Raw genomic sequence first — 23423 nt, 5'->3', positions numbered from 1 at the left:
TCATCTCTCAGCCCCAGGGATTTAGTTTTAAAGGCATTTTGAGTTTTGTAACCAGAAAGGGAAGTGGGCCTTGGGATCTGTCCGCGGTGCTGAACATGGTTGCCCGCTCCCAGACTTGAACATTGCCTACAAAACATGCCCCTGGGCCGGACCTCAAGCCGGTTTCCCTCATTTCTCTTCCAATTTCTCCCCTCGGTACCGGGCCCAGCGAGGATGGCACTGGGAGACTGGCGATCTAGTGCTTGGCCTCCCTCTCCTGGGTGGGTTCCCTGGCAGACGGGCGGTAGCCCGGGCCTGGGGTGGCGAGGTGGAGCCGGAGCCTCTGTGCGCGCCCCCTCCCCAGCTCCCAGCCTCTGCTCCTCCCCCTGACCGGTCCCGCCCAATCGCGCCGAAGGCTCGGGTGCCCGGAGCTGGCGGCGGAAAGGGGGCGAGGACGGCGATTGCGAGGGCGGAGCGCAGCGCGGCGCGGGCATGGACGCGGAGTACCCTGCGTTCGAGCCGCCGCTCTGCAGTGGCCTCAAGCAGCTGTGCCGGCGGCTGCAAGAGGCGTACCGCGAGCTCAAGGAGGACCTCGCGCCATTCAAGGATGATCGCTACTACAGGTAGGCGCAAGGGGCCCCAGCTCTGTGTCCCCACCGCCGCGCCCCAGCCCCGGAACGCTGAGCCTCGGGAAGGCGCGCGCGATTCAGGGTGCAAGGCGACCCCATGCATCTGGGTCCTTCTCCATCTTAGAACCCTGAGCAGAGAGGCTAGCCTTATGAACACCAAGCTTTCGTTCCTGCTTGGCTCCTCCCTCGTGCTCCCCTTTCTCCCACTCCTGCTGCCTAGCTGTTGCCACCGGGCCTGGCCAAACCCTGATTTGAGGAGCCTATCTCCTTCTCTTTCCCCATCTCTGCCTCCCCCACACAAACCAAAGCTAATCAGAATGGGGGCGGTCCTTCGCCTTTCTGCTGGGGTACTCTGACCTGGGTACATGGTCTCAAACCCCAGCTCGTACTCTTTCAGTGAAGATGCATGTAGCGGCCACATATGAGAGTCCAGAGAAGCTGTGGGTGGGGTTTATTTGAGCTCTCTTGTTCCCTCACCTGCATTGGAGGGGCGGAGGTGGAGCCCGCGGATGCTTGGGTTGCTTGCTGAAGGGCACCTTTCCCTTCCTCCCTGTGCTGTGCTTTCTGGTAGGGAAATGAGTCCTGCAGTCAAAGGCCTTGAATACCTAATGCCTTAAGCTGTAGGGAAAGGACTCTGCTGGGTCCAGAAGTGCAGGCCTTGGGTGATTATGTTAATGGCCAGCTGTGTGAGCTGGGAAAGTTACCTGAGCTGTATCTCAAGCTTCCTCATCCGTGAAATGGACAGCTTGGACCAGATTTCTGTAGGTGCGGAGCCTGACGTATGAGCAGTTTACATAGTTGGTGGTAAAGAGTGGCAAGCTATGTGCTGGGCTCATAGTTACACGGTTCTCCAAAAGCTGGGTCACAAGTAAATCTCCCCAAAGGCTCAGCAGCTTCCTCGGGCAGGATCAGGACCATGAAAGTTGTTACTGAATGGAAAGGCCAATTACAAAGAGATGTAGTGTAGGCAAGCGAGGGGACCGAGCCAGTAAAATCCCTTGCTTTGCGAGCATGGTGGCCTGAGTTGGCCTTGGACCCATGTAAGGTAGAAGGAGAGAACCAACTCCAAGGCAGTGGTGGTGCTCGCCTTTAATCCCAGCACTCGGGAGGCAGAGGCAGGAGGATTTCTGAGTTCAAGGCCAGCCTGGTCTACAGAGTGAGTTTCAGGACAGCCAGGGCTATGCAGAGAAACCCTGTCTTAAGAGAACCAACTCCAAAAGTTATCCTCTGACCTCTACAAACATGCTGTGGCATACATGTCCCAGGGATTCAGACATCATACACACACGTGCACACACATATAATAATAAATTTTAAAAGTATCTTGAAATGTGGCGCCAAGACCCTGTGAGCCCCATAATCCCACCAGTGAAGCCTCCTGGGAGATCTGGAAGGTAAAGAAGCTCTCAGATGTTTCAGATTGCATTGTTGACATAAGATAATCGCCCATCTCTTTTCCTACATGCGCCCCGCCACTCTGCTCCATGTCCACTGAGAATATTGCGTTGGTGAAGGAGCCAGCAAATAGGACCAAGATCCCCAGGCAGGTAGCAGAAAAGAGAATAAGTCACTCACGTGGTTAATCTGCAATTGGGTCATTCTATCTACACATTCAGCTGTTACCCAGTATCCCCTGTGCCTGTTTTACATGTGGGGGATTTGTCAGTGAGCAAGAAAGACTCCTGGCTAAATTAAGGAGCTTACAGAAGCCAGGAATTTCATGTTGTCATGAAAGCAAGCACAACTAATCAGGAGACACTTTAAGAAGAATAAGATGCTCACTGAATGGGGCAGCATGGAGGAAAGTTACAGAAGAAGGAGGAAGAGGACCACATGCCTGGAGCCATAAGATCATGATCTTAGGCATGGTCAGGTTGATTAGAAAACCTAATCTATAAAACCAAGACCAGCCATGATAATAAAAACACCCTGTCAAAGCAGCTGAAGGGAGAAGGGTTTGCTCTAGCTCACAATTTAGGGGTATAGTTCATGATTGCTGGGAAATCCAAGTGCCAAGAACTTAAAGCAGACATACAGTATGAACATACCGACAAGGGAATGGTGCTGCCCACAGTGGACAGAGGTCCCTACTTCCATCAACATAACCAAAACATGCCGCCCCCACAGGCTTGTCCAGGGGCCTCTCTTCCAGGTGATTCTATATTCTGTCAAGCTGACAGCTAACATTACCCATCACACCAGTGAATACAGATTGCATTAGAACAGTAATGTGAAGTGATTAGGGCACTGGGGGAAGTGGATAAGCAGTTTGGCTGCCTGTCCTATGGCAAGCAAGTGACTCTCTGTCCGTTGAGTTAGATTCTGAAGACAAATTTGCCACAGTCAGAAAGGGTCAGTGATTAAAGCTGCCCCCCACCGTGAGAGAAAGTGGACGGCAGGGTACTTTATACTGTCTCATGTGGCAAAGCACTTTGCAGAGAACCACAGAGACTTGCGTAGCAGGGAAGTATTTTATTAGGTCACTGAACTCTCCTCAGGTGCTCCTCTGAGCCTGTATATCAGTGGGCTATCCCTGTGAGCCCCAGCTGGAATGTTCTGGTTACAGTTACAGCTGCTGGGTCTGCCTCACTGGCAGGCGGACTTGCTACAACACTGTTAGCAGCTTCTCCTCTCACCATCTTTGTTTCCTCACGCGTGATTAATAACTAACGCGCACTGGTCCTTTTTTATCCCCTGGAGGACCAGGGACTAACCTCACATGTTGACAGTTTTCTCTAACAAGGTAAGGAAGGACCACAACTGTTAATGACTTGTCTCCCAACGGTGGCTGTGTGCCGTCAGTTACAAAATCTGCCCTTCGTGGAAGCTGCAGCCATGTGTTCAGAGGACTGACAACCATCTCCACAGATGAGAGATGACAATGTATTGCCTGCCAAGAAAGGGAAAGTGGAAAGGTTGTAAGCTGGGGAGCTGAAATCCGTGGCTAAAGCTCAAGCCTTTGAGAGCTCCCTGGGTTTAGAGGAAGCACTGAATTCCACCATGGGATCACAGCAGAAAAGTGAAGCCACTAGCTGTCATTTCCACAAAGATGTTTCGTGTGAAGATTCCCCCAGAGATGTACTCAGCCAGAGATGACAACCACCACTATAGGTCAGCTGAAGGTGAGGCAGACCACTTCTCTTTACAATTAACTGCTGTCCGGGGGTGGGAGTGGATAATAGCCACTTGGATTGCTTCTCATTCGTGTTCATGGGGAGGAGTGGCTGGCTTTCCATGAATCTCTTCAAAAAAGAAAGAATAGCTTTAAATCCAGTGTGCTTCCCACCGATGGCAACAGCAAAGACAGACATGCTCACAAGGACTTGTAACATCGTATACTTCAGATGGGGTGCAAGTGGGTGTCATCTCTGCAGACAATTGGCAGCCTCTGCAAAGGCTGCGTATAAGCTTAGCCGGGGTTTCCTCCTGAGTGTGGTGTCTCCTATAGAGACACAGACAGGAGTCCACTAAGACACAGGAAGCCGTTCGTATCAGAGCAGGTCTGTACTGATATCAGTACTGTATAATGTTCCCAAGATGGAACAGCCAAACATTCATCTACAGCAGAGCAGAGGAGTGCACTGCATGGACTACGAAGTGAAATATTCTGTGCTGATGAACACTTTACAGCTGCACGTGACAAGAACCTTCCAGTGTCAGGCTGAAGAAGCTAGAGTATACCTTGTTACCTGCACCATGGTCTAGCAAACTGAGCTAACTGGCTATGATACTGTAAGGTCATATCTTTAATATCTTGTTCTAAACGCCAAGAAGACTGACTCTCATGTGGTTAGGAGGAGGGTTTCATTGCCCACCTCCACAGTGACACCCTCTAACAAGGCCACACCTATGCCAAGAAGGCCACACTTCCTGGTAGTGCCACTTCCTGGGCCAAGCATATTCAAACCACCACACATATATACACATATATCAAACAAAATGACTTGATTGCGGGGTTTGAAGCCAGGATGTGGTGATCACAGAGGGCGCAGAACTGGAGAGACAGAGGTGACCCTGCACATTGGTCTGGGTGATGCTATAGAGACATATTAAGGTGAGCATCTGCAGGCATATGCTTCTCCATTCATGTTTCACATTTCAGCAGAGAACCCAAAAGCAAGTTAGCTCCTGCGTCAGTCACTCCTGCATCAGTCAGTCACGATTGCCTTTCCTGGGCACACTGGTGCAAAGATGGGATTAGTCTTGGCCACATTCGCACACTCTAGGAATTGAGGGCACAGGGAGCTTCCCCTGAGGTGTAGATCCTTGAAGAAGGAGGAAGGGTAGATTGCCAAACCACAGGGGTTCTGTAAGGAAGACGGTTGAGGTAATGGATGTGGGCCCGTCAGCAGCTAGTTCACAGCATGGGTGTGATGGCCAGGCTCCTTTGGAGCTCAGCCCTGAGCCATTTGTAATTTTCCATTTCCCCTACAAATTTGCACTTCATTTCTTCTATCATTTTCCTTTTGTAAAATACAGAGGTGATGAAGTTGGCTCCAGTGTTCTTGGTGAGAGCAGCAACTTCTAGAGGCAACACTTAAACAATACTGAGGCCTCCTCCAGGAGCGCATCCTGGCCTCCGTCTTGCTGGCCTGCTGTAGGCACTGCACAGAAGGAGGGGTGGCGGGGATGGTTTTGCAGCACGGAACAGTGAATGAATGTCGAAACACCAGTGCATTTACTGGCCAGTGCAGACTTATGAGAAAACAGATCTTGGAGGACAGGACATCAAAGCCATGGGGACTTGTTAACAAGGATCCTCCCTGCACATCAGAATCACCTGGAACCCATTACACACAGACACACAGACACACACAGACACACACACACACACTCACACACACACACACACACACTCACTCACAGTCACACACACTCACACACACACACTCACACACTCACACACACACAGACACACTCACACACACACACACTCACACACACGGGTGGGAGGGTGAGAGCACTCAGTGGCCACTGTCAGCAGTGACCTTGGCTGGTCCTTTGTTTACACATTTCCAGGTCAATCTGCCTCCTTTGGATCAATACAACTTGGATCAATACAATATCAAGTTTAAAGTCAGAGAAGCCTGCCTCTATTTAAGTCAGAAACATGTCTCCACTTTAGCCTAAGTGACTGAGTTAGCTGTGTATCCGAAGGTCATCTTATCTCATGGGTTCAAGTTATGGGGACACTTCATTGTAGTTTTTCATTAGTAATGTTTCTTCCCTCTCTCTCCCCCTGCCCCCTTCCGACCCCTCCTCTTCCTCTTTCATGAAAGGAAACTGATTTTCATATATATTTAAAGCATATTTATTATCTATCTATCTATCTGTGGGGAGGGTGGAGGAGTCAGAGCATTTGTGAGATTCAGTGTCCTGGGTCATCAGGCTTGGTGGCAAGCACCTTTACTTGCTGAGACATCTCACTGGCTAAGAATGTGATTTTTAGAATCTGCCTGTCTCCATCATTTCAAAATGAGAAAGATAACTTCATCAGCTTACTGGGTGACTTGAAATGTATGAGTTATTGTCCACATGTGGCTCAGTGATGGAGGCAGCTCATGCCATCTTGCTGTTCAGCAAGGTCTAGGGCCTGGATGAACCATGCACCAGAGGGCCTGAGGCGGCACATGTACGAGGGGTCAGTGGATGCCAGGACAAGGTGTATAATGCATCCACAGCTAGCCCAGCCCATGCCCACAGGCTTTCGCCTTTCATATTCTGAGATCCTGGTCCATCAATGATTTCTACATGTCTCAATTTTCCTTCAACAGGGACTCCTGTTCCCACTTCCTTTGGGAACAAGCACACTATCTTTTTCCAATATGTCTGGATTTCTCCCAGCCTGGCTCATCTTACTGAACAGGATCCTCTTGCTGTCTTTCCTCTGTATCAGGTTAAGATGTTAGCTCAAAGCTTGAAGTTCCAAACCCAAATTCTTCACATTTTCAATTCCTTTAAATATATCCCAAATTGACGTACTTTTAGCCATTTAGAGCCCAAAACTCCATCTCAACATCTGCTATATAAACTGTGACTTTTAAAGACCAAAATGGCTGTTGTCCTCTGACACAGAGACTTCTCTTTTCTGCTAAATGATGACACCCAGTCTCTTCACCCTTCCCAATTTCTTGCAGGGTCTCTTGAGGGGCTCCCACCAAAGAGAAAATTCCTCCTCAACCCCAACCATCAACCCAGAAGTGCTGGCTGGGCAGCCCACACCCCTGCCTCTCTATCAACTTATTGCACATGTTCTGCCCCAGCCAGGTCCCCAGTGAGCATCTAAGTGCAAGTCTTGGGTTCCTTCCAGGCATTAGCCTGATTGGGAAGGATTTGACCCTGAGATGGGATGTGCTTCGAATTCTTGTCCCTTGGTTCCAGTAACTCCTCGTGCCCTGGTTCTTCTTCCTCTTTGTCCACTGGTATGATTTCACAGACTCTCTCTAGCATGGTCTCGTCCTGTTACTGTGTGAATTAAAGTGGACCCTTCACTTGTTTCAAGCAAATAGCACCATCCAACATCCTTAAGAGGACCTGGGGTTGCTCCTGTGTGTGTGAGTTATATATGTTACAGAGGGACGTTAGCCAGGGTGTGTGTGTGAATCAGGGAGAACTACAGTAATGGAACCAGGCATTAATGACTCTTATCTCCTGGCTGGCAGCTTCCAGGTCAAAGGGAGAGGCTGGGCAGAGGTTCCCTGTAACTTATTATGGGGCAGGATCCTTAGCACCCTCGTACCTCTGACCTAGACCTCCGGACCTGCCCTGAGTCATCTCAGGACTTCTGCGGTTCTCTTTCTTTTGTTGTGGCATTGAGATGACTTGAGCCTTCTGGGATTACAACGTTCACCATCTTACATTGCATCTTTCCATTTACCTCATGCTGTATCCATGATGCTTGTGCCATGTTGCAGATACATCCACGATGCCTTCAGCTCGTGTCCTTAGCCTGGGCTGAGTGCAGTCACAGCAGCAGAAGCTGCATGCTCACCAGACCTCTTGGTGGTTCAATCAAGCTTTTGTTATTTCTGTGAGAGCCTTATGGTGAGCACTTTATTTATTTATTTATTTATTTATTTATTTATTTATTTATTCCTGGCCTGTGACTCTGCAGTCTATGCTGGCCTTGAATGCATGATTGTTCTTCCCCAGTGCTAGTATCATAGGCATGAGAGATTGCCTTGGTGTCTCTCTCTTTTTAATTGTTATTTATTTATTGATTAGTTGGTTGGTTGATTGATAGGGTCTTACTATGTTGCCCTGGCTGGCTTGGAATCACCATGTAGACTAGGTTGGCTTCAAACTCAAAGATCTGCCTTCCTCTTCCCCTCACATGCTGGGTGTTCTTAATTTCTAAACTGTGTAGGGAGGTAGTGGTGAATGTGTGTGCATGCACATACGCATGCACGTGGCTGTGGGAACTAATAAGGGGCTGTAGAGGAAAGAAGGGGAAGGGAGGATAGCCCACATCCCGCCAGAGTTCCTCCTATGCTCTGGGCAGGCAGACACGGGAAGGCTGCGAGACGATTTTCACTCGGCCCCGGGTGGCCACTAACCCCACTTGACGGGGACGGGGGGTGGGGGGGTGGACAAAGGGCAGCCCCTGAAACCAGAGGGCCCGGGCGACACCCTGTAGCCCCAGGGTTATGGGAGAGAGGGTGGAGGGAGAGAGGTTCCCACACAGGCGAGAGTGTGCAGAGGGCCTTGATGAACAGAGACAGTCTAGTTTTAGAGCTTTATTGTAGAAAGTCAGGGGGAAAGAGAGAAGGTAGAAAAGAGAGAGAGACTGGCCATGGCCAGGAGGAGAGAAGGGGAAAGGAGAGAGAGAAGAAAGGCTAGAGAATAAGAGGGAGAGACCAAGAAGGAGAGAGAGTAAGAGGAGCAAGAGGAGTGAGAGATCGAGGAGGGGCCAAACAGCCCCTCTTAAAGTATGCTACTATCTTTTCTGTTGCTAGGTAATTGGGGAGGAGTCTAGCCTGAAGGTCAGAAGCTTGGGACATTGCCTACATGACTACTAACCATGCTTCTCCTTTGGGGACTGAGGGGGGCGGTAACTTCAACAGGAGCCAGGGTCCAGGAGACATGAGAGAACTCCTTCTGCCCCATGTAGGTGAATTATCACCACCGGGTCCTGGGGTTCAACATCTCAGCTAGACTGGAGACCAGACTGTCTTTGCATAGCCCAATGCCCCACATGTGGGCACACTATGCATTCACAGAAGCCAGAAGAGGACTTCCTGTTCTTTCATTCTTCATCTTACTCTCTCACTGAGCCTGGAGCTAGGCTGGAAGCCAGGAAGCTCCGGCAATTCTCCATCTCCACATCTCACAGTGCAGGGGTTGCAGAGGCCTGCACAACCATGCCTGGCTTTCTTTTTTAAATTAACTTCTTAATTAAAAAAAAAATTAACTGGGTTGTGATACACATCTTTAATCTCAGCTCTCAGGAGGCAGAGGCAGGTAGTCCTTTGAGTGTGAGGCTAGCCTGGTCTACAGAGTAAGTTCCAGGGTGGCCAGGGCTATACAGAGAAACCCTGTCTGGAAAAACATAAAATAAATAAATAAATAAAATTTCCGTACAATAGATTTTAACCATGGTTTCCCTTTCCCCAACTCCTCCTAGGCCCCTCCCACTCCCTACCCACTCAGCTTCATGTTTTTTCTTGCCTGGCTTTCCTCATGGGTTCTGAGATCCAAACCCAAGTGCCCATGTGTGCCTAGAGGCACCCTTGCCCATTGAGCCGTCTCTCCAGCTCTCTCCTCCCCACACCTCTCTCTCTCCAGGATCTCTCACTGCCTGGGGATCAACACCTCTGCCAGGCTGGCTGGTCTCTGCCTTCCCCATGATGAGGTCACACAACCCCACCATGCCTGTCGGCTTACTGTGGGTTTGGGGGTAGGGGGTGTTGAATCCAGGTCCCCATGCTTGCATGGCAAGCACTGTATCAACTGAGTCATCACTGCACCCCCAAGTCTCTTTCTAAAATATTTTGTAGCATCTCTCCTCCTATCCTGAAACCCCTGAATACTATCCAGAATGACTCTGTGACTTTAAATGATTACTTTAGTGTGATCCAGATGAGCCAGGTATGAAAGGTAAATCCTGACAGACAGATGCATTGCACCATAAGGACGCCTCTCAGGGAAAGGGCATGGGAAGCAAGCTTTCTCCAAGCTACCACCTTAGGCCCTGTGTGCAGGGACACAACTCTAATCCCACCACTGGTACTCTAGGTGCACTCACAGAAGTCCACCATGACTGCTTGGGTTTGCTTGGCCCAAGTCACTGCCATGCCTGCCCTGGAACTTTCTATTCTTCATCCTACTGTATCCTTAGTGTACTGGAGTTGTTTGGTTTAGTCCAGAGCCAGGAAACCAAGAGCAAGACCCCTATCTATCTATGTGTTCAAGGCTACAGCAGAGGACTTCTTCATGACCCTGGGTCCTGTAGCTGGATAGATCATCATGTGCCTAGGTCTGACCCACCTCAGCCTTCTCTTCCTCGGGAGTTCATAGGACATTAGGATCTAACTGAGCAGCCTTTAGTTTGTTACTGAACTGAGGACAGACTACCTGCCTGAGGCACAGGCGCTTGTGCCTGCCTGCTCTCAATCCCTCTCCCTGTCTCCTGCCACCAGAGACCCCTGGTTGTGGGTGCTGCCTCTATGATTGGGGGTGGGGGTGGTGGGAGCCAGTGGGCACTCCTGCCTTTCTCTGCTCCCTGTGGAATGAAGGAGCCAAACAGCACTTGGGAAGACTGAGGAAGCAGTGATGTCTGTCTCTGTTGTCTTCGTGCACCCATGGACGGCCAAGAGCCCCTTTAGCCATTGTCTCCCAATTGGCATAGCAAACAATGCCCATTGAGCTTTCCCACCAAACCTCAGCAGGATGCCAGGGTAGGGATTTAGCCTCTAAGTGAGCTAACTGTATGGTCCACAGTTTGTCCCTTGATCTGTGACTGCAGTGATGAGTCTAGGGTGAAGCTCCATGGTTTGTTTGTTTGTTTGGTGGTGGGGAGGACTTTCTGAGGTTCTGGAAAGGGCAGATCCTGTTAGGGTCAGGGTCATGTCACGGCCACTGTATAGACTGGAAGCTTCTGTCTATATAAAAGTAAACTCCTGCTTCCTCCTGCAGGGAACTGCAGAGCAGAACACTGCCCCTTCCCGCTGCAGTGAGCTGTAGCTTTGCCAGGGTCCCCAGCATTAAGGCATGGATGGCTAGTGTCACTCACCACCACTCTGCAGAGCCAGCAGTGCTGCATCTAAGATTGTTGCTGTCAAGAGTATTAGCTTTAGCCAAAAAGAGGATTTCTTACCAGGATACAGAGAATATTCTCAGAACCGGAGCTCAGCGATGCAGCTGGTCCCAGGAAGAGCTGTGGTAGATTAGTGGACATGCACCCGAGCCCTGGAGGGAGGCTAACAAAGCACCCATCCCTAAGCTGCACCTCAGATCTGCTTTAACTGGGTTGAGGGTTCTTAAAGCTCCCCAAGCGACCGGTCGATCGATCGATCGCACTTCAGCACATTCTGTGACCCACTGTCCTGCGCTCATTTGCTCTTCCGCCCCTTTGTCTCATCACCCCGGTCTCGTCCCATCCTGAGCTGAGGTTGCCTGTTCAGCAGGAGGAACTCAGGTAGACGCTCACTGAGGTTACCATGGAGACCTTCTGCTGGAGCCTCCTGAAAGCCCCAGAGGACCAGCAGTCATTCCCAGATGTCTTATTTAGCATCTCCATAGCAACCTTGGCTTCTTAGTGCAAGATCCCTTGGTCAGTATCTCCGATCTGACTCTGTCCAGACTCATGCTGTCCCTGTTTCGACTTTGCCTCCCTTGTCCTGGTGAAAACTCACATGGTTTCAGCCTTTGCCACCACACACTCTGGCCCTTAGTGCTGCCTGACAGGGGAGCTTGTCTGTCACTCCTGAGCTGCCCGGTACCTGTGGCCCTGGCCCAGGTTGTTTGCCGCGAAGAGTCCTTGTCGGGTGTGTAGATTAGACTTTAACCCATGAGGAGCGGGTGATAGACAGGACGGGGCCAAGAAACTGCTTCTGGACTCTGTTTCTGGCAGTTTCTCTGTCACTAGCCTGTAGCCCACACAATCAGCTATGTGAAGTGAAGCTTCCAGCTGCCTCAGAACCTCTCTGCCTGTGTCATCTCTCAAGCTTTCATATTCTTGATGAAGTTAACATGAAGACCGCTCTCCCTGCTTCTGTCCTTGAGAGGACCAAGATAAAGATGTGCTTTTAAATGTTAAGACAGTTCACCTGGGTAACTGACAGAAGCAACCAACAATAATAAAAACCAGGGGTTCAGAATGTGATCTGAGCCTTGCCTGGCTCTGGGAGATGAGGGAGTGTCTCCAGGATGTAGGACTTTCATTGCTTATATGATGAAAAGTCTTAGGCCAAGCAGAGCCACTGGTCACCCTGGTCAGAAGGTGAGAGCTCTTACTGGTCCCTGCCTTCTTGTCTTTGATCCTCAGTTCTCTCAAATTTTAGAAAGCAGGCAGGCTGGTAACTGGTAGTCAATTAGTAAGGAGCTCCTGAATCATTTGGTTAATTCTCATGTGCACAGTGTTGTCCATGCTAGCTGTCAAATCTTGGAAAGAGGAGGCCCATCAACAGTGGCAAAACAGGGGAAGGTGGTGGAATACAGGGATATAGCGTCCGTTTCACTATGGTAGATTGGGATTGATGCGAACAACTCCTGCACCACCGATAGCTGAAGGCCGCAAAGGAGAAGGGCACTCGCTCACTTAATAAAGGAGACCTGAGCCTAAGCCCTGCAGGCCAGAGGGTGAGAAGCTGCACTGGGCATGCTTCCTCTGCTTCTGGGTTGCCATGTACCAGAAACCCGCGGTCATTCGTTTTAATGGTTGCCAGAGACGTGCCAGTGGCGTGGCACATGTTAACGCCTTAACACAGTAGTAAACTTTCGACAGATACTAATCTTGCCTTGCATACTTCCCTCTCCTTCGGAGGGGAAGAAAAGAGGGAGCAGCCATGATGAGTGTCTGGGGACTTGGACCCAAGGCCTTTGGGGTCCGTACCCTTCGGTGGTCGGTGGCCTCGCTTCTGGGTTAGCCCGGACGCCTACCCACGTGACAGGTGTCCGGCGCGAGAGCTGCGGGAGGCTGCCCCGCCCCGCGGGTCCGCGGCTTCCGCGCACGTGACCGCGCAGTCGCGCTCTGATGCGTTTTCCGCGGCCGGCTGCTTGGCCTCGCTGGTGGCTCCGGCGGCGGCTGCGGGACGCCGGGCGAACTCGGGGGGATCCGGCGGGGGCCGGGGACCCGAGGCTCGGAGATGGAACCGTAAGTGGCGGGGCGGAGCGTCCCGGGGCCCGAAGTTAGGGGTCCCCGGCTCACGCGCGCCGCGGAGCTCAGGGCGCGCGAGGGTTTCAGCGGGGACCCGCGGAGAGGGCTGCTCCGCGTCCGGAGTCGGTGGGGGCGCCCGGGCTCTCGCATCCGCCAGCTGGAGCTGGACACCCCCACCCCCCCCCACACACACACACATCAGCTGCGATCGGAGTCCCCAGCTGCCCCCGACGCGCTTCTCGGTGGCGTTTGGTGACGTGGGCACGCTGGAGCTGGCACAGCTCTCTCGTAAGATCTCTCGGGTGCTGAGTTTTATATGAGTTTTACAATCTGCTGACTTGGGACCCGAGTGGTTTCTGTAAAGTGCCGAGGTTTTAACGAGGAAAACTCAAACCCCAGGGACGCCATCCCTGAAGCTGTCGTCGACACAGCTGTCGTTGGGGTGTGCACCGAGGTAGCGGTGAGGGCGTGCCGGGAGTTGGATGGCCGGGCGTGGAGGTTGGTAGGTGGCCTCGGGGCGACCGGATGCAATTCCAAGGCTCATTTAGGGGTTCTGGAGGCAGCAGGGTAATTTGGGAAGCGTTTTCTCAGTGCAAGAGTCCACGATGGGAAGCCTTTCCTCGTACTTGCATAGAAGTTTGACTTTGGTTACTTCAGCCAGTGATGGAATACCCGAATCAGGTGAATTAGAAGCCAGCTGGAGGTGAGTTAGCCTTGGGGATCTCTGCATAACTTACAAATAGTCCTCACATTCTTGGGAATGGAGTTAAGGTTCTGGAGTAAAATAGCAGCTCCACGCTTCAGGGTGTACTCACAAGCCTGGATCTGCCTGCCAGTCTAAAGTCCCCCTCCTCAGAGAGGATGTGAGGGAGTTGGGCCTCGACCAGATCTGCAACCCAGAAGTCTGGGTTACTGGATAAGGAACTAGACCCGGGATGGGAAAGCCATTGCTAGGAAAGGTTACTGGGAGAGATTGCAGACTCCAGCTTTGTAACGACCTGTTACTTATCGTGGGGCAGCCCTGGGCGTTTGCTGTCTCCGAGACAGATCTTGGGATCTGGTAGGCAAGAGTAGGGTAATTTTCTTATGAATCAAAATGATGTCTAAAAAAATTAAAGAAAACTTCTTAAATGTTAACTGTGGTAGAGACTGTTGTATCTCTTTTATTTTTATGTGTGAGAATACGCCGTGTGTGTGTGTGTGTGTGTGTGTGTGTGTGTGTGTGTGTGTGTGCTGGAGCCCAAAAAGGCCAAAAGAGAGTGTGGGCTCCCCAGAGCTAGAGTTACAGGTGGTTGTGAGCTTCGTGGGTGGGTGCAGGGAACCGAACTGGGGTCCTCTGGAAGAGTGGTGAGCTCGCTTAACTCCTGAGGCGTCTCTGCGGCCCCTACCGTGTTCCTTTATACCTATATTCTTCTGGGCTTCTCATTGATAACCTCCTAGAAAGGAGTTTCTCTACTACGCCAAGCTACAGATGTGAAAAAGGAAACGGGCATAGGGGTGAGCGAGTGCCTGGATAACTCAAGCCTCACTGAGGGGGTGGCTTCCATGGCCAGGCTCCAGAGCCCACACTCGTGACAGCAGCCCACATCTGTGTGCTCCGTCAAGGGTGTTGGGTAATCCAGCTTCACCCTGGGTTCTGGGACTGTTCAGCCTGGGCCCACTGGCCACATGCAGGTGGGCTGACCCATGTCTGACATGCTTCCTCCTCCTGTTTGGCTTGAGAGGGTGTCTGATGACCTAACCAGCATGCATCTGTGAGCCACTGGGCTTACGACCCAGGAAGAATACACTTGATCTCATGCTTTCTTACTGAGCCTTCCTCTGTTAAAATGTGGTGAGGTTGTTAGGCCTTGAATGGCCACGGAATGCCTGCCCAATGGTTTGTAGTTTAGCTGGTTGAAATTTCAACCTTCAGCCCCCCCCCCGACCCCCCGACCCCTGCAGAAGTTTCCTGTCAAATGTCGGTCATTTAAAAGGTGACTGTAGAGAGGTCATGAGGGGGATGGTAGACCACCCTTCCCAAAGCTAGCCTTTCACATGATGGGAGTACACCGTAGGTTCAGATCCTACCCCTACCTCCTGCTGACCTGAAACCTGCCCCCTATTTCCCCTTATACAAAATGGCCTGGTAATACCTGTGCCCAGTGTTAGTTCCCCAGGTAGCTGACTGGTGTCAAGAAGGGACACAGGAAATAACAGCTTTCCCTCTCAGTGGCTGGGGCTAAAGGTGCAGAGGTTTTTTGCACAGTGGATCTTCAGAGATATGCTAAGGTCTAAATTTTGGTCTGTTCTGTTTTGTATTTTCAAAAATAAGGAGAAAATCTGGGCATGGTGGGGCATGCCTGGAGCTCTTGGTCATATCTGAGGAGGCTAGGGCAAGAGGGTCTCTTGAACCCAGGTGTTTGAGTCTAGCCTGGGCAACAAATTAAAATTCTGCTTGAAAAATGAAACAAGTTGCTGGGTATGGGGAACATGCAGAGGCAGGTGGTCTCTCTGCGTTTGAGGCCAGAGAGTTGTAACAGAGCAGGATCCAGGCCAGCCAAGGCTACACCACCGGGGGGCGGGGGGGGGGGGCACGGACTATAAATAAATCATAATAAAAGAAGGTTCCCCTTCCAAGACCTCGCAAGTGATAACGACCGTGATCCAGATTCAGCTGCTTTCTCACTGCGTTCTACATTTGTTCTGTAGATTGACAACCTGTAACAACAGCCTTCTAAGGACTCGGCTTTCCCTATCCTATAGAGGAAGGAGAAAATGTCGCTTGCATGGTAGAAAGTGGGGACCCAGGCTTCTGGGCACAAAGCCAATACACTGAGCCAAAGAAGAGATTGTTCTTATGCCATTGTGAAAAAAAAAAAAATTGACTCTTCACTGGAATGTGAAGTGGGATGGTAGATTTAAAACCCTTTTTCTACCGAAGTGGGGAATCTGGGTATAATTTGACTGAGTGGTAAACCTGTCATACTATGCAATGCTACAGGTTAGCGCTTCTTCCGGAGGTGTCTTCCTCCACCTCCGGCATCCACCACCTTGCACTTTGAGATGGTCTCTCACTGAATCTGCAGCTCACAGATTTGGGTAGAATGGCTGCCAGTGAGCTCCAAAAATTTACCTGCCTTTGCCTCCTCGATGCTGGGATTACAGGCGTGTGGCGGGTTGTGCCTGGGGTACATCTCACTCAAACCACCACAGTAGCTGAGTTTTGAATGTGCCCAGCCTGGCGTCTGTGCAGGCCAGGTGACATCGTGTGTTCCTTGCAGGTGACGGTTTGGGCTGCTGTTGGGTACTGTAAAGGTGATGATGGCTAGCAAGGGCACCCTGAAGGGGCTTTCTCACACTCTCCACTCAGCTAAGTCCCTCCTTGTCGTTTACTTCCAGGTCTGGACAGTCATTAGCTCTCGTCCCCTGCCCTCTGCAGTACCGTTTTATGGACTGAGGAGCCTGTGTGGCAGAGAGAAATGCTTAGTGGGCATCATGGTGGGGGCAGGGACTCAGAGGCACTCAGCCAGACTAATGGAGACTGGACTTTCCAGCTGGCCACGTCAGGATGCTACATGCACCTGCTGAGCGAGCACAGCCATTGAGGACTGTGGCGTGGATGTTGGTCAGAGAGCCTTTGGGCCAAAGTGTCACAGAGCTGCTTTGCTTGCCTTTGATGTAGAAGACAAAACCAGCCACAGATGCTACTAAAACCAGACCTGGGTTGACTGTTTAGCAGAGCAGAGAATGTAGTAGAACCCAGAGCAAGAAAAAGATAGGCCGGGGCAGAGAAAGTAGAGCTTTGGTACCCTGAAGTGATTGGAGATTTGCCATGTATAAGACACATACTGTGAGCAGCAGGCAGTTCTGGGCTGAGGAGGAAGGAGGGCAGACAAATAGTTGGTCACGTCTAGTAAACGCCTCAGTCCTGAGAGGTAGCCTGCACTTCCTCTCACAGTGGTTGGGGTGTCTCACCCAAGACAGGAGAGGCACCTGGGGGCTGGCTCTAATAGATCAGCCAGTGGCAGTGGGAAGGGCAAGTCCTGCTGGCAGGATGCCTAATAACTGTCAAATGTTGAAAACATGAAAGATGCTGGCAGATAGGGATGGACTCTCAGACCTGTGGGCCTTAGTATTTTAAGTTGGGGGGGGCATGCGTGCTCATTGGAGGCTTTTGGCTTTAATAGAGGGTCTTGTGGGAAGTGGCTTAGCTTGCAGTGGGAACGTGATCTCAGTTCCTCAAAAGTCGGTGGCTTATGGCCAGGCTCAACCCAACAAGGCCAGACTCCAGTGACTTTAGATGTGACTTTCCACCTCCACACCAGACTTCTTGTGGCATCTACGATTCGGGCTTAAGCAACTAGGACCTCAAGTGAAGAAGGCTGTAAAGTAGATGATGGAGAGGACCAGGAGATTTGGGTCAAACATGTCATACTGAGGTCTCTCGTTGGATCCCTGAGTGGATCAGGCAAGTGGGTAGTTCCATGGGGGTCTGGACTGAGGGCTAGTTGGAGATGGAGGAGGAAATTCCTCCTTAACTTGTCCTGAGATAAGCCGGGACAAGCTGAGGTGTGGACAGAGACAAGATGCAGGGAGCAGCAAGAGCCCGGTGTGTCCTGGTAGACACCTGTGTTGCAGAGAGCCCTGTTGATGATTTGCCCGTGTGCCTCGGTGTCTCCACAGACTTCCCCTCAGTAGAAGCAGTCCCTTGCGAAGCGGTCATGGCTGTACATATGAGGGGCAGCAGGCCTTGGACAGTTTTGATTACGGCTGCAGTTGGGGATGGGGTAGGCTTTCCAATGAAGTCATGTTGTATTCCTCTGGGAGATGAGTCTGTGGCTGTAGACAGAGCTCAGAGCATCCATAGGAATGGCCTGTTTCATTGCATTTGGAAGATCTTCCAAGGATGTGCCAGCCCCAGCTTGGTCAGGAGTATAGGGCATGTTCGTGAGATCCCAAGTCAGGAGAGGTTGACAGACCTAGAGAAGGAAACTCCATGCCATAAAGGACAGCAGAGAGCCTTTGGGGAGTGGGTGGGGTGGGGTCACAGAAGTCCTCCGCCCTGGAGAAGCAGGGATCCCTTCTTACTCCCTAGCATCTCACATTGGCTTAAGTGAACTACACACTATAGTAATAGGAAATGGCCAATGAGACTGTCTTAGCTGCCTTTCTGTTGCTACAATGAGACACCACGGGTAAGGCAGTTTACAGAAGGAAGGGTTTATTTGGGTGTGCAGTTTCAGACCAATAAAGATCCTCACCATGATGGTGGGGAAGTGTGGCAGCAGGTGAGGAGTGGCAGACTGAGAGCTCGGGTCTTAAACTGCAAGTAGGAAGCAAAGAGACAACTCACAATGGCACACACTCCCACACCCACACTCCGTCCTCACCTGCCCAAACAGTGCCGCCAGCTGGGAAACCCAGTACTCAAAAGCCCCAGTCTGTGCGGCACATCTCACTCAAACCTCCGATGTAGCTGAGTTGTGAGTTCTACCATGTGCTGAGCCTGGTGTCTGTGCAGGCCAGGTGATATTTTGTGTTCAGGCCTGTGTCACAGAAGCACAGTTGTAGTAAGTCCCCTGTTGTAGTGGTTACAATGTGGGCAGCCATGAGAGATGAGCTTCTGCTGCAGTGTGTCATGAGAAGGTGAGAGCGAACGTGGGGTAGGATTTGCACGGCTGGGAGAGAAGAGAAATTCAGATCAGGGGAGTGTGTGCATGGGCTTGCCTGTAGTTTGGGGATGGCGGCTTGGGAGTTAGGACTCACCTTTCCCTGAGTTCAATTCCTAGGACCTACATAGTGGAAGGAGTTGTCTCAGAGCTCTATGTGTGCATTACGGCATGTGCACAAATGTGCACACCCTGCCCGCTGTAAATTAATAAACATAATGAAAAGTATGACATAAATGTAGAGGCAGGAAGTAGCAAGTGAGGATGGGGTTTTAGTGTTTGGCTCTAAGCCTCTTGACCATGAGGTGATGTAGAACTGCTGAGTGGAAATGCCTGGAGACAGGCCTTCAGAGTTGGCTAGGTGTGAGCAGAGCCTTGGGTGGTTCCTGAAGGTGGTGGGGAGGGTCAGTAGAAAAGGGAGACAGCCAGTGTGCAGACGACTCACGGTGTGTGGCGTCCAGAATCCCTAGCTGGGGGAATTTCAAGGTCTTGGTAGCCACAGAGTGGAGGTGAGTGTGGGCAGAACTGCATGGGCCTCTGATTTTTACCTCACAGGCCTGCGTGTAGCAGCTGCACAAGTGGTCTTTGGTTGTTCTGACCCTGAAGGACAACAGGCTTTCCAGCCAGCTTGACATTTCAGCCGGTTGAGATGGGCAGTTGGGACGCGTCCACCAGGCCGATCTCTTGTGACTGGAATGGCTGTTCTGAAAAAGGACTGCTCTTTTCTCTCGGCTTTGGGACCGAGGCATCTCTTGCTTGTAAGTTATAGACTCAAAGAGTTTATCAAGGATAAGCTGAGGATTCTCAGCTGTCAAACCCTTCAGATTGGGAGCTGGGAGAACCCTGGCTGGGATGGACGGGACACTTTTGCATGTGACTATCCTGTTTAGCCCAGTGCCCAGCTGAGCCCAGTACAGGTGGCTCCCTGGGGCTGCGTCTCCCAAGCTCAGGGGTTAGTTTGCTATCCTGTGTCTTCTTCCCACTGATTTGGGTGGCTTGATTGCTTTTGCTTGGGTTTAAGTGGAGGCTTTTTTTTTTTAATTAAAAAAATGTGTGTGTGTGTAATGTATGTGTGTAGAGATGTGGAGGATCAAGGTTAACATCGGATGTTTTCTGTCTTCTGCCTCTCTCACTTTATTGTTTGTTTTGTTGTTGTTAATTGAAACAGCCTTTCACTGAACCCAGAGCTTGCTGAGTGCCAATGATCTATCTGACTGTGCCCTTCAGCGTCAAGTTAAGCAGCCACTACCACGCCAGCCTTAACATGGGCTCTGGGGATTTAAACTTGGGCCTCACACTTGTGTAACGAGCTCTTTAGGCACTGGGCCATGTGCCCAGCACCTCGGTGGAACACCTAGGAAGGGAAAATGTTGGCGGGTGCCTCTGTGTGTGTGTGTGTGTGTGTGTGTGTGTGTGTGTGTGTGTATGCATGCGCACGCCCATATGTGTACTCGAGCCAGTTAGTCCAGAGTTGTTTCTGCCTCCGCAGCGCTAGGCTTGCAGGTGTAATGCTGCGCCTGGCTATTTTATGTGAGTGACTGGTATTAAACATGGTTCCTCATGCTTCCTCTGCCAACTGAGCCAAAGTGGCTTTTGTCCTGGGAGGCGGGGAGGGGAGGCACATGTTATTTACATTTGACCCATGTCATCAAGTGCTTCTTTCTCATCTGCTGAGTGACTGAGTTTAGGGTATCAATGATGTCTTTGTGTGTTGAGATGAGATCTCTCTAGCCCTGGCTATCCTCATGCTTGCTATATATATTATCAGGCTGGCCTCGATCCTACAGAGATATTCTTCTCTGCTTCTGTCTCCAGAATGCTGGGATTAAAGGCGTGCCCCATGGTGCCTGGCCAAATGATACACTTTTAATTCCAGGTTTAAAATCTAACCTTCCTTTGCTTTTCTTTGCCTCTAAGCCTCTGCTTTTAACCGTTGGCCAAGGAGTTCTCCTTGTTGCTGATGTCTGACAACAGGACCAGGCCACTGAATACAGTGCAGTTGTAGTTCACAATGGCTTTGAGATCTCTGAAAGCCATTTTCAATCCATAGGAGAGTGGCAAAGACACCACAGTTTCTGGATGGCCCTCTCCAGCCTCCCCGGTCCCAGTGTCTCCTGGAGACCTGGCACATTTTTCTCAGTTGGCACCATTAATATGGGTGAGATACTGTTAGCTAACTCTGTTTGCACTGTTTCTGCCACCCAGTCCATTTAGCTTTGTATAAATTTTGATTTCTACATGGAAATGTCTTATGCAGTTGCCTGGAAACCTTCCCTTATTTACAACATTAAAACAAACGTATATTCAAACACATAGAATAAAGAAATAGACAGCTGGGTCACAGAGATGAGACGAGAGGGACACTGCTCTCCTGCCAGGACTCAGTTCTACACGGGGATTAACTGGGTCCTATTTCCTAAGGCCTCCTCCCTCCAGGGAAGCCATAGGTGCTGCCAGAGAGCGTAGCAGTGACAAGCTGGGCAGGCCCATCAGCCCCAGATCTCAGCTTCCCTGTAAACCCAGAGTGTGAACTGCAAAGCCCTTGGGAAAGCCACATCTATCCTGAGGACCTGTAAAATGATTGTGAAAGTCGGAGCACAGCCGATTGAGAGCCAGAATTTCCTTCAGAGCTCAAATTCTCCAGTTAGCCATTTACCACCTACCTCTGTGTCCATTCTGACTTCCTTTTAACTGTCGGGCGAAACTTTTTCGATGTAGTAACAGATTGTACTGGCTAGTTGTATACAGCTTGACACAGCCTAGAGTCATCAGGGAAAGGAACCTCAATTGAGAAAATGTCTCCATAAGAGTCTGCTGTAGGGCATTCTCTTAATCAGTGACTGGGGGTAGGCCCAGCCCAGCGTGAGTGGTGCCATCCATGGGCTGGTGGTCCTGGGTTCTATAAGAAAGCTGGCTGACTGGGCCCCGGGGAACAAGCCAGTAAGCAGCACTCCTCCATGGCCTCTGCATCAGCTCCTGCCTCCAGGTTTCTGCCCTGTGTGAGTTCCAGTCCTGGCTTCCTTTGATGATGAGCAGTGATGTGGAAGTGGAAACCACTTTCTACAATATTATACACCCTTTCCTCCCCGAGCTGCTTTGGCCATGGTGTTCATCACAGCAATCGTGACCCTAACTAAGACACAGACCATTAGGCTCCACCAATCCCAAAGCTAAGAATATCATCATGGCATCCGAAGCCGACAGCAGGGATTTCCTGTTATGCTGTGACCTGCCTGCCTAGTGGCCCCACTGATGTACTTGGTAAATGTTTTGACTGATAAAAGTTGATGTAGCCATTCCCATGATGGGACATATCATCATCAAAGCAGCATGAATCCGAGTACCTGGTCCACGGTCACTCACCTTTAGCTCAGAATAAACTCTCTCTTACCGCCCTTTGGAGAGAGCTGTGTTTTACAAAGAAATCTGGCCCCTTCCCAGAGGCCAGTTCCAGCTGATAGCCCGAGGCCCTCAGGGCCCAAATTTGAGCCAGCAGCACATTGACCAGTTTCTCTATCACGCCAACAGAATGGTTTATGGGTCCTCTCGGGGAATGCAGTCCCAGGGATGCCTTGGAGGCTCCACTTGGTCTCTCACCAAGTGAACAGCGTAGACAGCCAGCAATCTGAAAGTCAGCCAGCCTGAGAACTGGCTGGGTGGCTACACAGGCCTTGCAGGGTTAGCAGTGCCACGTGTCAGAGTGGCGGTGGCTCCCAAGCCTCACCTTTGTGCGGAGACCGCCCAGCCCCAACACTGACTTCCCGCCTGCTATCCGGAATTGCAGGCACTCGTGGAAGGGAGTGGGTGTGTACCCTGAGCACAAGTCAACCTTTCTCTGTGTTCCCAGGCCACGCCTCTATCTGGGTTGATTCAGATTTCCTGTTGCTTTCAGCTCCCAAGTCAAGTACCAGGCTGAAAGTGAGCCCCTAGCTCCTCCCTAGGGGGACGGCTGCCTCTTTATGCCTCTAGTGAGGTAGGCCACTTCCTATCAACACTGCTTTTTTTTTTAGTGAAGCTGACTGGAGCACAGTTCAGACCCTGGCCTCTTGGTTTGCCTAATAACGCAACATGGAACACTGAGGAAGAATTTTTTGTTTTAAAGATGTATTTTCATTTTTAAATTGTGTGTGTGCACATATATGTTTGGGGAGTAGGGGTCAGAGGTATGTGCTATTTTGCCCACTGAGGCCAAGAGGGCCTCAGATCTCTTGTCACTAGAGTCACAGGCTATTGTGAGCCACCTGGTGTGGGTTCTGGGAACTGGACTCAGGTCCTTTGCTAGATAGAGCAGTATGTGATTGCGACTGCTGAGCCATCTCTCCAGTGTCCCCCATGCGCCATGCTCTGTTCTGAGGGAATCTGTAGGTGTATACTAGAGTCAGTCCTGTGAACGGCTTCAGTATTCCTGTAGATAACAGAAGCTTGTGGGCCCCTGATGAAGGGAGGGATTCAGAAGCAGGCTTCTGGGAAGGCTGGGCTGCTCTTCACCAGGCTGGGGGTCTTCGGCCGGATCTCAAGCTATGAGGGACCCTGAGCCTAAGCTTGAGGCCGGATGAAGATGGCTAGTGCCTCTGGTCCTTGGGATTCTCAGTGATAGCTCTCTGATGCAGGGAGTCAAGGCTCCTTATTGGTCTGAGCTATGGCTCTCCTCTGGCAGCTGCGAGTAGGCTATGTAAAAGGTTATGCCACCTCTGTGGTGTGGTGACATTTCTCCCTGGCATGGGAACCACAGTATTCGTTCTCCCACCACATGAAGTGAGTCTATCTGTCCTGCAGGAGGCAGGCCAGAGTGGCGGTGGCTCTGACGTACAGGAATGATCCATTCCAGAGGTGACCAAGGCCAGCAGT

At 51.0% G+C, this 23423-nt stretch overlaps 1 protein-coding gene across 2 annotated transcripts in view; it reads left to right on the top strand.

Annotated features, from left to right (window-relative positions):
• Nucleotides 1-445: 445 nt before the first annotated feature.
• The window catches only part of Tmem181 (transmembrane protein 181), a 50507-nt gene continuing 27529 nt past the window's right edge, over nucleotides 446-23423 (top strand). The window contains exon 1 of one of the 2 annotated variants that reach the window (XM_029471511.2): nucleotides 446-602. In XM_029471511.2, the coding sequence (XP_029327371.1) occupies nucleotides 472-602 (131 nt within the window). In that variant the 5' untranslated portion in view covers nucleotides 446-471. Of the gene's footprint in view, nucleotides 603-12787; nucleotides 12922-23423 lie in introns of those variants that run through there. The other variant, XR_015045813.1, reaches the window with a different exon arrangement.

Source organism: Mus caroli, unplaced genomic scaffold, assembly GCF_978045245.1.
Source record: "Mus caroli unplaced genomic scaffold, Mus_caroli_1 scaffold_18, whole genome shotgun sequence".
NCBI classification, from domain to species: domain Eukaryota; kingdom Metazoa; phylum Chordata; class Mammalia; order Rodentia; family Muridae; genus Mus; species Mus caroli.
Note: the sequence above shows the minus strand (reverse complement) of the source record. Positions and strands in the feature narration are given on the sequence as shown.